Source organism: Pimephales promelas, chromosome 24 (genome assembly GCF_988280905.1).
Source record: "Pimephales promelas chromosome 24, fPimPro1.hap1.1, whole genome shotgun sequence".
Taxonomy (NCBI): Eukaryota; Metazoa; Chordata; class Actinopteri; order Cypriniformes; family Leuciscidae; genus Pimephales; species Pimephales promelas.
The window spans coordinates 8,354,147-8,367,674 of NC_142792.1; the positions used below are offsets into that span (position 1 = coordinate 8,354,147).

The following is a 13,528-nucleotide window of genomic DNA, read 5'->3' on the forward strand; positions in this document are numbered from 1 at the left end:
CACCAAGCACACCACCACCTAGTCAACCCAAGTAGGACATAGAGGGTGTCTGGATTTCATCCAATGTGGCGATCTGCTGAAACAAAGTTGTGATTAAGATGAGCAAAAAGATGGTAGAATAGTAATTATGCTAGTCAAAATGTTATTTTTGAAAATCTCTATTATTTATTCCTACATTAACATTTACTCACCCTCACGTGAGTAATCCTCGGGAACACTTTAGTCGATTATCTGAGCAGCTCTTTTCCATACAATCAAAACATAGTGACCAGGGATTGTCAAGGACAAAAACTAGCCACCATACACACAACTAGTGTGCTATATTTACATTTTCACAAGTCAAATGATTGCTCTGACTGAGAAACATATTCTTCAAAATATATGTTCCCTAGATATGTGAACAAATTCACAACAACATATTATTCTTAATATCTTTTTTAATCACACAGGTCAATATGAATTAAATTCTGTCAAATCAAAGTGAATCAATATCAAAGGAGAAAAAAAAATCAACTTAGGACAAAAATAGGCACTGCAAGCAGGGAGACCAAAAAAAGCACCCTTAAAAGTCAGGCTACATTTGTGTTCAGACTAAACATTTGTCAACTGTTCCATTTTATTTCAAAGAATGCTTTGTTCTCAACGCGGTGCTTATTTTACTGCTCACAGGAGCACTTGCATAGCATTTTCCTCAAACTTCTTGACCTCCCTGTAACACGTGCCACTTCAAAAACAACACAGCACTCTGAGAAAGTATACATTTATAATTTGTTACCAATCATTGGATATTGAATATACAGTGGGGTCCAAAAAAGTCAGAGACCACTATTGTAAACTATTTTTCCATAACAAATTATATTATCAGAATAACAATTTAAGTTCACCATGAATATGAGAAAACCTATTTGGTTTGTCCTCCTTTTGCTGCACGAACTCCACAAGTTTGTTCACAACCTGATTGTCATGCTCTCCAGCATGATTTGAGAATGATCCAAAGAGCATCTTGAGCTTCAACGGAAGAGAATGAATATAAATTAAAAAAAAACTAAAAATCCAATGTGGTCTCAGACCTTTGTACCCAATGTACCTGTATGTTCTTGGAAGCGATGTGAGCTCAGATGACTCAATTCAAGAGAAGAAGTTGAGGTGCAAACATAAGGCCATTCTAATCTGTTATCTGGACACTGATATTGTTGCATATTATGATCTTGAACGACCGATCATTCAGACGAATATTGCACTTGCACTTGATTTGGAATTTATAGTACGGATGTGAATTCGGAGTAGCGTGACATCTGTTTGATCTACTTCAAGTCCTATTAAAGTTCTTCACTCTTACTAGAAGATGGAGATTGACCTGCTCCCCCAGATGCTTCCACCTCCTTTGATGCACTGTTTTTCGACTGGAAATTGAGGGAAGCGGAGTTTATGCAGTAGCGTTTCTTAGTTGGTCGAGGTCCATCATCAAAGAGGTGGCCCAGGTGAGCACCACACTACAAAGACAGAGAGAGAGAGAGAGAGAGAGAAAAAAAAAGAAAACTCAACAAAGTGCTTTCATAGCCGTGTAATTTTTTTTTTAACATTGATCTAGTTTTGTACCTGACTGCAGGTTGTCTCCACTCGGTGCATTCCGTAGGAAAAGTCGTCCGTTAATTTTATATCGTCCTTATTGATCAAATCAAAAAAGGACGGCCATCCTGCAAAAGTACAACATTGAGGCTTAAGTGAATCTTCATGGGATCCACAAGCCTATAAACCTTCCATTCTAGTGTATTTTCATGTCTTGATGTGAAACATTAGTGTTTTGTCCTCTTCCTGGCCTGCCTTGATGTTGAAGCTCATTCTGGGTGAAATTTTCACATTTCCCTGTATTTCAATACTTTTGCAACAATACACTATAAGGCATTTGTTCAGATGTAAAGCAGTAGCAAGTGTGTTATATGATTATTGTTTGTTATGAAAAGAACACCAGAAAATTTAGGAAAAGCTTGGTCCTTTTGTTAGGAAAGAAACTTCCACTGAATGACAGCAAAATAAGTTTGGGCTTTGAATTTTTTTTTGTTGCAAAATTCACCAACACGATTCTTGGGAGTCTGGTTTCTGACAAAACCAGAGATCTTCCATCTAGCCTACTGCATGGTTGGATGACATTTTAGAAGATCAGGAAGTGAAACGAACCTCAATGAAAACGGTCAGCGTTATCGGCAGAGTTACGGCTCTCTTACAATCCTGTTTCTTTTATCTGGAAAATTTACCCAGTAACAGGGGTGTAAATGGAAAGAATGGCTGCTCTGGCTCATGGGTGGTCCTGCTCATGGCTCTCTGGGAAGGTGGAACGTCTGGAGGAGAAGAACCTTGGGAGCTTACTACTACACAGCCTCTGCTGGCATGTTTGTTTAGGTTTTTGACAAAAACCCCATACAATCTTTAAAGTACTACCTCCTGATTACTGGTAGAGGGAAACACATTAAGGTAAACACTGCAAAGCAAAATGAATGAGCAGTAAAAGACTACTGGCACTGTGGAGTATACCATATCCAATTATTTGTCAAAACATCCGAGATTAAGTGTGCAATTTCTGCAACACCAGAATTAAAATATTGTCTTTTTTTAAAGGTCCAAACACTCCAACCATACTGACATAAGTGCACAATATTTAAAGAATAATTAAATTACACTACCAATCAAAAGTTTAGGATCAGTGAGTTTTTTTTTTAAGAAATTAATAATTTTAATAAGCAAGGACACATTAAATTGATCAAAATTTGCTGTCCACTTTCTGTTCATCAAAACACTGCATCACAGCACAACATGTCTTAATATTGATAATAATATGACTGCAAACTGTAGTACAATGCAAATAATCTGCACTGAATAGTAAATCGTGAGCGCCAAAATATAACACAATTTTAAAAAGACCAAAATAAGACATCTCACTTTCTGTCCCCACATTTAATAACTCCAAAGATTTAATGTTAATTTAAGACTTGAGGACCCACAAATACATGGAAAGAATTGTTTGAGGGCCACTGTGGGAGATTTGGCTTCATTCATACCCTTTATTCTAGCTTGCAACCCCAATTATTACCAGGCACATCTTGGTATCACTATCTGCGGGTCAGGCCCACTGCTGTGATATTACGGGTGTCGGGAAACAGAAGTCACCCGCTCATTCTATACTTTCCCTCCACAACCCCTCGAACACCCCTCAATCACACTCTATACGGACCCCCCTCTCTCTCCTCCCTCTTAGGGAGGAGATGCTTGGCCACAACTACAAAGCCACGAAATTCCACTCAGACACAGGAAGCTCTAGAGGGAATATAGGAATCCTATGACTCAGACCAGGAGAATCCTGGCGGATCATCGCAGAGCTGATCTAATGGAGCTTTATCGCCAGGGCGAGCAGCCCAGTGAATGGAGCAGTGTAGAGGCACTCTAACAAAACAGGAAATTGAGTCTATGAGTCTAGGCTGCAGCGTTGCCAGCATGCAACGCGGGCCGCTTGGCTCCCATCTCCACGTCGAAGACAGAAAAGATTCAACTCGAGAGAAAATCCCATTTTTCAATGCGGGGCCCAGATGTTTCTCATTTCGGCCTGTTTTCTGTAGAGAATTTGTGCATACGCGTATGCTTTGTTCGGAGAGCGAATTAAAATAGCATGTGTAATGTTGCAGAAGTATGTGATTTGGAGCTCAGATCTGTAAGGGATCAACAAACCGTTGCTGAGATATATTATAATGGCATTGTACTGTATACACTCAGCGTCAACTCAACATTCATTTAGTCGGAGCTGATGAGAGTCTTTTAAAGCTTAAAACAGAAAACATTAAACTCATAACAGTATAAGCACTTCCAGGACACCACCATATGATGAAATTCATAACAACTATGAGCTGCATTTTGTGCTTATTTGCACAGGGGCATTAAAATTAAAGTGATAACTAAACACTTTATTATTAGCCAGGCAAAACAAACAACAGATGCATTTTTAAAAGTTTAACTGTCGAAAATGCAACGTTCAGAGTGCAAGATGCGAGAAACAATGCAAAAACAACCTTGTGTCATGTCTAGTCAAATTTGTTGTCGGGCAGTGTCGCATCTTCACATTTTCTTCATTTGACTTTTCTCAACAAATTTTATGTTTTAATGAATTAATTGTGATAATTTGTCATTTTTGTAATCCATTACCATGGCAAAAGAAAAACCTCTGTATACTTTTTTCCTGGGAGAAATAAATTAATTCAACAGTTATTCTCTAATTGTGAAAGAAGTGAGACGGACAGGGGAAGAATTAGGAACCATACCTGATCCGGAGTCGAACTTCTTATCAGACCTGCAACGACAGTAAAGCGTCAATAACAAAATAGAAAAAAATATTTCCTAGCAAATATCCACAAAAAAACCTTTTGATTTCTAATGGCAAAACGGATTATAAAAGGTGGGCATGTTAAAGGATCATGGGTCATATATTACACTCACGTGAAAAGAGGAGCACCGCAAACGACACAGTGGTAGGTTCCTTCCTCTTTATTATCGACATATGTTCCTGTGAAAGCACTACGGATGACAAAACACAAACGGTGACTTCATACCTTTACATGATCTACAATAAATTATAAATTACATTGCTCACACTTGCGTGTTTCAATTTCGATTTCCCATGCTCCGTGTTTGTTTGCGCAAAAGTCCTGTAAATATGTTGACTGAGCGTTTCTAATCTATGTAAATTGAGGAGGATTTGTGGATGAACAGAGCAACAGGCCTCAAAATGCATCTTTCAGGATCCTTCCTTGCTTTCCTTTCACAGGCATTTTTCACATTCCTACTGCCAATGGGCCGATAAATACATTCCCCACGTGTGTTTTACCACTGAGGGATGAAGGGGAAGAGGGGAAGTGTCCGTGTTTTCTCTTCTGTGCTACATCCTTCTTATACTCAACATCTATCTCATGGCCTTAGGTTGCTCAGGAGAGAAAGTGCCATACGTTTTTATCAGCCAATCATTAAGAAATCTGTACAAAGAACGCTTAGTCCATTGATGTTTTACTGCCATGATCAACTACAAAAACAAAGTGCTTTAAGTAGAAAAAAATGGACATTTAAGGGAAAGACAAATCCAATATTTCTATTATAAAATCAAGATTGTAATGCTGTTAAAATGTCCATGTGGCCATGTCCAAATTCACCAGTCAGCACCATTGTGGAGTATTTTCTTTGTACCAAAGACAGTGACTCAAAAACGCAGTTTGAAACCATCCCCGTTTCCGGCCATCACAAACAAATAACCAATCCCGTCAAAGTCCAAGCCGGGCCTTTTCCTACTTTTAAGCAGGGACAGAAAAAAATCGGGTACATATAGCATATTGGGCGAATCAGTGGGTGAAATTATTGCTCGCAGGGGGGATCGTGACAAACTAATTTAGTCTGAAAGTGTATTTTAAGGTGATTTTGAGGTAGGGTTGGCCACCCACCTCTCTGTGCCCTTCTCCTGAGTAACATGGTACTGCATGGGGGTCAATCGCTTCCTCAGCTCCTCCTCGGGGAACGTTTTGGGCCATGTCTTCTTACTCCGGCACGTTCCTACAGGGAAGACAAGAGTGGTTAGACAGACATAAGTGTTCGTAATCACCAAAATGTAATGTCTAAGTGCTAAACCATCAATGTTGGACAAAACAACTATCACTCTAATCTAGGTTTCTATGTGACCTCTTCCAAACAGGAGTCAGCACTTTAGTCTTTTCACTTTTGGGTGCAACTAGTTATTTGGGTTGGCTGATAACAAAGGATGACTACTTAAATTCTTGACTTGACTCTGTGACAGACACACAATCTAAACGCTCCGTCGGTGAAGTGCTACAGCCAAAGTATTACGCCAAGGCAAGTTTGATTTTCCCTGCATATCATACACAGTGAGTTATGACATTCTAGATGAGCGCTCATGCTGGCTGTTCAAACAGAAGGCAGCGATCTCGAGCTTAACAACAATGCTGACCTCTAGAGGTCAACCTGAGGAGTGAATAAATGTCAACCGGTTGGACTTTCAAACTCCGGTGTAACTCACATGTCAAACTCCGCTCCTGGAGGGCCACTGTCCTGCAGAGTTCAGCTCCAAAACACCTGCCTGGAAGTTTCGAGTAATCCTGAAGCTCAGGAGTGTTTGATTAGGGTTGGACAGTGGACCTCCAGAAACTGAGTTTGACACCCCTACTTACATTAAATCTAAACTCTAAAACATCAGCCTGGAGATATCTTGCAGCCCGAAATATCCATTCTGGTAATCGTAGAGTCCTCAGAAGAAGACAAGCGCTGTAGCCATGTTTTTAAAGTGGGCCAGATGTCCATCTGCACACCATTTATTCACCAGGACACGCAGCAGTTTTAAATTACATACAATTCTACTGCAATTTCCCATTACAGAGTGCTTTCTCCCTCCTTTCCACCTTTTTTTCCAGCTAATAACGATTTTTTCACTCGTGTTCCTGTGGGGTCTGTCCTGCTCCTGTATTGTTCGGCCGGTTTTACGGCTTGTGTTCTGGTGAGAGCGGGACTCCCTTCATTTAGACTATGTGGAGAATTCCTCTCGACAAGATTGAAACCATGTGAATGGAGGAAATAATGGGGTCTTTAAAGGTCCCCTTGGTGAATGGACTCCATTGATGGGCCCTGCTCTGTCCAGCGAGTACAAAGTTACTTCTGACAAACATGGGGAAGAGGGGAGGAGAGCCCAAAAAGGAGGGGGTCGCCTCCCTGCAGGACTCTCCTGTATTCCTCTCGACTCTGTGAGAGGGGTCTTCTGGATCCTATTAGTGAGACAGAGAGAGAGAATTCCTCGTTTTTTTTTTTTTGTGTATGGAGGACTCGGAACACTATTTATACTGTGAGAGAGAGGGAAGGAGGGGGAAAAGGGGAAAAAAGTGTTTTATTTCTTGGTTTGTCTAGAAAAGCCTCTAAGGAGGCATTTAAAGAAATTCAGGAATTCACTCTGTGTCACCCCCTGCAAATGATTTAGTTTTGGTGCACCGAGAGGTCACGCTACAAATCAGCACGTTGTTCCAACATCCCTCCGCTATAACCTCAAGTGAAAGTTATTTCCTAATTGGAAGCAAGATTTGTTTTTAGCACAGGCCTTTTGCTTCAAACCAAACATATCACATCTTCCCCCAGACATTCTTCACGCTTTTTCGAAGCTATTCTCAACTCATCGCTTTCAAACTTTTTGATAGTGCTTGCAAGGCAGCGCTGCATTGATTCCTCCAAGTTTTTTGTGTTGTTTTAAATGCTAAACTCAGGCCTGATTCAGACAGCACGTATGTAGGCAAAGCAGTAGCATAAGTGCAAGAGCGGGCACGAGTTACACTCTCACACCAGCGTTTTTCTGCATAATAGCATTGAAATTTGTCTCTATACAGATAATAAGAACTCTAATTCACATGAAAAGAGGCATCAAAATGAATCTGCATAAACTAATTAAACCCTAACCTCGAAAAATAAAAATAAATTAATGAATAATACAATTATATAATTTATCTAGTATATAATGCCAGCCTTATTGTGTGTACTACATTTTAAAGCTAAAAAATTTTAAATTATTTTTTCAACCCTCTGGTGCACCTTGCATGGCGGTCAAAAATGCCTTATTATTTTTCTTTCAATGAAATGAATGTATTATATTTTAGTTTGATGTATTTTTAGGGGATTTTATAGTGCAAAATTATATTTATGCAGTAGTCACTGTTTAAGCATAGAGCTGAAAATGAAATTTCTAACTTAAACTGTCCTAAATCTTTAAAGTTTTGTAGCACAGACTTAAGTTTGGTCTCTTTTTTTAGGAAGACACTTGGCAGATTATTGATGAAGTGAAAAAATCTATAAAAAAGTGAACAGTTTAAGTGAACATGAAAAATGCACAGAAATAATACTATTTTAAATGTTTATGTGAACTATATTTACCAAAGCATGTTTTAATCCAGAAAATTAAAGCCAGATATCTAAACAAGTTGTGTTCCAAATTTGAGGATGATATCTCGAAAAGATTTTGTTTGGGCGCAGTACCAAATATTTCCACTACTGTAAAAAAAAAAATATTGTTGGTTTAACTTAAAAAATTAAGTGAGTTAATACAATGACAGAAATTAATTTAATCATCAGAAACTCAAAATATTAAGTTATCTGAACTAAATAAATTATTTAAGTTGATTTGACAAAAGAAAAAAATGTTGTGATAACAAATCTTGAAAATATTTTTTACACTATGAAATTTGTTTCCCATTACCAAGTTTTGTACCATTTTGATGAAGTAATAAAATTGTACAAAACCAAAATGTATAATTGTATAATCAAAAATGACCAAAGACCACCAGAGGGTTAACTGACACTGAGAGAATATTCATCATTCAAAATGTACCTTACAGCGATGACTTCATAATATTTGCATATACTGAATCGCAACTGTTCTTCCTTAGAACTATTCAGTCATATAACATATAATAAAAAATAATAATAATAAATAAACCTGTCTAAAATGTGAACATTATTTTTTGCCACCATGCAAGCACTGTTATTTCCATCAGGTAATGCAAATCCAGTTACATTTCATTATTTTGACAGAAACGTCCAATAATCAAAATTAAACTATGAAGTTTTAACCTGCAACAATGGTTATTGTACAAAATGCAAATAGATACAACTAATGTCCTCAGAAGACAACCTGTTTCTGTGTTTCATCTAGATTCCTAAAATGGAAAATACAAATACAAATTCAATCATTAGTAGAAATTAAGTTAAATGTTGAAGCATGCAGGCTTAAAAGAAGGTAAAACAGTGAGTTAGGCAGTTTTCCATGAGCAACTGAAGATCTAAACAGAGAAAAAGAGCAAAGCAAACGGTGACATTTCAGGGCAAGGCGGTCATCAAATGTAGAAAAACCAACTCAAGCATCAGAGGGAATCTGATATCTGGCAGCTAACTATTATAAAAAAGAAAACAAAATAACTATCACTTCCATGCATTTATACACAGAGACTGTCAATGTGAAGGAAACATTATCCACAGAGAAAGCTCACCGTCACGCTGCCAAGTTGGTTTCTCCACATGAGACCTTATCATCAACCAAACACGCACCCCTTGCCGAACGCTCTCACACGCGTGTGCAGACACATGAAAGCATCAAGAAAGCAAAGCACACTGCACACACACACAAACACAGCATCCAGGTGACCTGAGGGGAGCCCGCAGGCCTTGAGTTTTACAGGTTGGCCTTGGCTGACCAGATGCAGTAGATTGAACCCGGACATGTCTGCTGCCGATGCGGCTGGGAGAACAGAACCAGCGGCCTGCTAAAACACCCTCCTACCACTCAGGCTAAAAAAATCATAAAGACAAACATAGGCAAGGAGGGAGAAGAAGGAGAGGAAGAAGAAAAAAAAAAACACAACATAGGTCAACACAGATGTCAGTTACAGAGATGGACAATTAGAGCGGCCAATCATGGGACGGCTGACACTTCTCATGCAGGGAAAGACTGATTAACGTCACTGTGTAAAGAGAGAGAGGAGAACAGGAACGATAAAGAAGATAATATTCACAATGAAACCTTGTAACCTTGTGACTTGCATATATGAGAGTTAAACGTGGTATAATATTGAGGCGCTTCAATTATAATAGGGACTTTTTGATTTTTATTTTCAATAAAGGCTTTTAATATTACAGCTCAAAGTGTTTAAACTGCAATGTTTATATGCAGAACCGGACACTGATATAAAAGCTGGCGGTTTCTATGGGCGGCTTAAGCTTATCAGCGGTTTCTATGGCTGTAGCACGTCAGTTGTGTGTCTAAGAGCCATAAAGAGAAAACTAACTAAACCTCACAATTTAATTTACACTAATACACATCTGCAACTTCACTAACAAACTTTCAACTGCACTACATAGGCATTTGCCGCAAAACAATGCACTGGAAACCAATCTAGTCTAGCCTAATTAAACTTGCCTAATAGACCCATCGCACATTATAGAAACTATACAATACCTAGCGCAGTGGGCGGAGTCAGTGTTAGGAGTGGCCCTGCGGATATACGGGAGCGCCTGCATTGGAGCAGGGCCAGGGATGCGAGAGGGGCCATGCATCGGAGAAGACGGGCAGCCATCCTGGCCTAAGGCAAACTCAAGCACGCTGTGGATAGAGCTTTGAGGAAGAGAGCGAGAAGGTTTTTAAGACCTTCTCCGAGCTTCTTTTATAGAGAAAAAGACCTATGAAAAATGGAACTAAAATGGCCAAAGATTGTGTGAAATTATAGCTGAACTACAGCAGCAATAACAGGCAAAGCCACAGAGCGCTGCTGAGCGAGAGGGTGAAGCTGCGGTTTATGAGGAATGAGGTCCATCTAGTGGTTGTGTTGTATCGACTGCAACAAACAGGGAAGAGAAGAGTATAAATGACAAATTGTTATTATATTATGATTGATTGATTTTTTTCCATTTAGAAAATATTCCTTTAGTGGAGCAAAACATATTTGGAAAAATATAACGCCAAACAGGCTTTTCTCAGAACTAACCAATTTTTCTCTACTATACATGTGTTTACTAAAAGAAAATAGTGAGACATTTACTTGTAAAAAAATATTTTCAAGATTTGTTATCACAATTTTTTTTTCTTTTGTCAAATCAACTTAAATAATTTATTTAGTTCAGATAACTTATTATTTTGAGTTTCTGATGATTAAATCAATCTCCTTCGCTGTATTAACTCACTTTTTCCAGTTCAATCAACTTAAAATTTTAAGGCAACCAGGTTACTTCATTTTTTAAGTTAAACCAACAATATTTTTTTACAGTAAATATAAATGCAACTTGGTTTGATATCCTTTTTTTTTACTGAATTGCTTCTCTGTAGACTTTTATTTTTCTATTGTACAAATACTTTTAAGGGCCTGGTATTAAATTTCTAATGACATTTTTTTCTAAGCAGCAATATGTGTTAAAGAGGACTCTGATCAAAATAAACAAGACAAACATGATTATTATTTAAATACAATAGCATTCAGACACTTGTTGAGACTCACAGGAACTCTTCACCCAGGGCTGGGCTGTCTGGAAGGAGTGGTTTTAACACATGCACAGATACAGACACAAGCAAGGCCACATTTTAAAAATAGCCAGCACTCACTCGCAGAGAGGACTACAAATAGAACTGGATTGCGGCTCTGCAGAATCACACCATAGGTCTGTGATTGTGAACAGCTTGATGTTCACATTATTTGCATTCCAGAAAGTTCTGTAAAAAATGTAACAACTGATCAAAGCTTAATGAACCACTACATTTTCAAATACAAAATCTAATTTAATTAATTTGTGTAAAGCCAAACTGGAACTAGAGTGACTCATTAAACATGTTATTTTTGACAATAAGCTTCTCATCGCTATCGATCAACTGCACTTATCAATTTAACTATAAAATTAGTAGGCAAAAAAAATGCACTTGATATTTCTGTCTATTTCTGAGTATCACTGCGGTTTATAAATACAGCATGCTTGATACGTGGGGTAGAGTCATAACTATATATAGTAGTAGTGCTACGGGATAGATCGAAAATGTTTTAAAATGGCTGCTATTTAACAAAACTGGTTTTGATGGTTGGGCCATTGTGAAATGTTAGTCTAAAGTGAATTAAACTGCATTAGGAATGTATGAATATCTCAAGAATGGAAAACTTTTGGCAAATGATCTGTGCGTTTTGTTTGGCAGCTGCCAAATTGACTAAGGTAATAAGCTTGTTTTGTTACCAACACAGTGAATGATATTTAGTATATTGAATAGGACATTTACTAACTCAATGCAGAGAGAAACTAAGCACCTGGTAATTCCATGACTCACAAACCCAAACATTCAATTCCATATTATTATATTAAACGTCCATCGGATGACTAATCATCCTGACAGGCTTTTGGAAGTTCATTAGATAGGTGCCAGTACTTTAGATGACAATTAAATAAACATGACATAAAATATTAATGTCTTTAGAATGGACTTACAAAAAAAAAAAAACTACCATACTTGAAATTGGAGTGTCATGGATGGTAATACCATAGTGTTTACATTGTATCATAGTAGTGCCACTGAAGTTTTTTGAAAGGGGTTACATAAAATGTTAGGCCTACATAACAATGCCTCGCTACAATGACATCACGTGTGGGAGGATACATAGTATATATTGTATACAAAGTGTAACTGATATGCCTCTCACAGAAGACCAAATTCCCTCAGTCTATTTACGTAAAATTTAGCCATATTAAAATATATAGGCTGCAGGCATAAAAACTAATAAGCAAAAATGTCGCACACACGTAGCCTATTCGTTCGTTCTATTTCAACTGCGTCAATTTGATAAAATGACAGTAAATAACGGTGTTGTGTTGTTCAACGCGTAGTCATAGAAACCCTGTTGCCTGCATTGAAGTCACTTAGAAAGTGAATAATACAGAATATACATATATAGTAAGTAGTTACACGTACCAGACAGCAGAAACAACGTTAAAACCGAGTAGGACAGCAGACTAGAGAGTGGGGGGCCGCTGTGAGAGAAGCGCATTTGCCAAACAGCGATACGACCGTGTACTTCTTAGGTAATGACAAGTGCATTCTGGGAAATTCCTCTTGCTGGGCAGACGAGCTCCAAATATGAGCAATGCGTAATTTGCGCGCATAGTTACTCAGCCAGAAGCAGTTTGTGAGCTTAATTACGTCAATGGGCAGTGCCAAAATGGGTTAATGTTAATTTGATTATTTGCATAAGGTAATGCAAATAGGCTATTCTGCTCTGCATACCTAGGCTAACATCAAATCACGCAATTCACATCCCAACGTTACTTCTTCCATCAGGTCTGAGATCAGACAACTGCATTTCCAATTAGGGAAATGCGAAAAGCTCATTCTAGATCAGTGGATACGGATAACTTTATGTAGCTATATGTATGCTATTAGATTATCAAAAGTGTATACTATTAAGATGTAGCGTCAAATAAATTAATCAGTGTGGGAAGTGTAAACTTATTAGTTTAGTGTAAGTTATTAGTCATCGGATCCTACTTTTCATTTTCATGTAGTGAACATGGTCAAATACTCTAAAATATGTTTAGTTTTCGCTTGGTCATAAAAAAAAAACGTTATTCAATTGAATGTTAAGGAATATATTTAGGCTTCTATGGTTTTTTTTTCACTTTTTTTGTACTAGCTACTGTTGTCTACATTAACTTTTTCAGTTCAAGGATCCTTGTCGATGGGTTAGAAACTGGGAATGATGCAAAAACTTGAACAATTTAAAGTGAATACCACGTCGACAGCTGGGTGGACTAGTAACTTAATTAAAATTGATGGTGTTGCAAAATAGGAAGAGAAATGTCCATTTTTGCATCTGAAAGAGATGAGATATGAATTAAGAACAAGATTTTATATATACATTTACTAACATATATTATTAATTTTCAAAACACAATCATTCATTCACAAAATAATATCCATTGACTTCAT

At 37.8% G+C, this 13,528-nt stretch overlaps 1 protein-coding gene across 4 annotated transcripts; it reads right to left on the bottom strand.

The window, feature by feature from the left end:
• Positions 1-292: 292 nt before the first annotated feature.
• msrb3 (methionine sulfoxide reductase B3) lies at positions 293-12,673 on the bottom strand. Of its 4 annotated transcripts, XM_089126746.1 has the most exons (8): positions 12,515-12,663; positions 10,031-10,186; positions 9,221-9,313; positions 5,475-5,583; positions 4,483-4,560; positions 4,308-4,336; positions 1,600-1,697; positions 293-1,493 (listed from the first exon to the last, which is right to left on the bottom strand). In XM_089126746.1, exons 2-8 carry the CDS (start codon positions 10,146-10,148, stop codon positions 1,320-1,322), a joined length of 699 nt encoding a protein of 232 aa, XP_088982872.1. In that variant the 5' UTR covers positions 10,149-10,186; positions 12,515-12,663; the 3' UTR covers positions 293-1,319. The 4 variants fall into 4 exon arrangements, with proteins under 4 accessions (XP_088982872.1, XP_039524123.2, XP_039524125.2 ...); XM_039668189.2 differs by lacking the exon at positions 9,221-9,313 and having other exon boundaries at positions 12,515-12,662; XM_039668191.2 differs by lacking the exon at positions 10,031-10,186 and having other exon boundaries at positions 9,221-9,363; positions 12,515-12,629.
• Between the last annotated feature and the right edge of the window lie 855 nt (positions 12,674-13,528).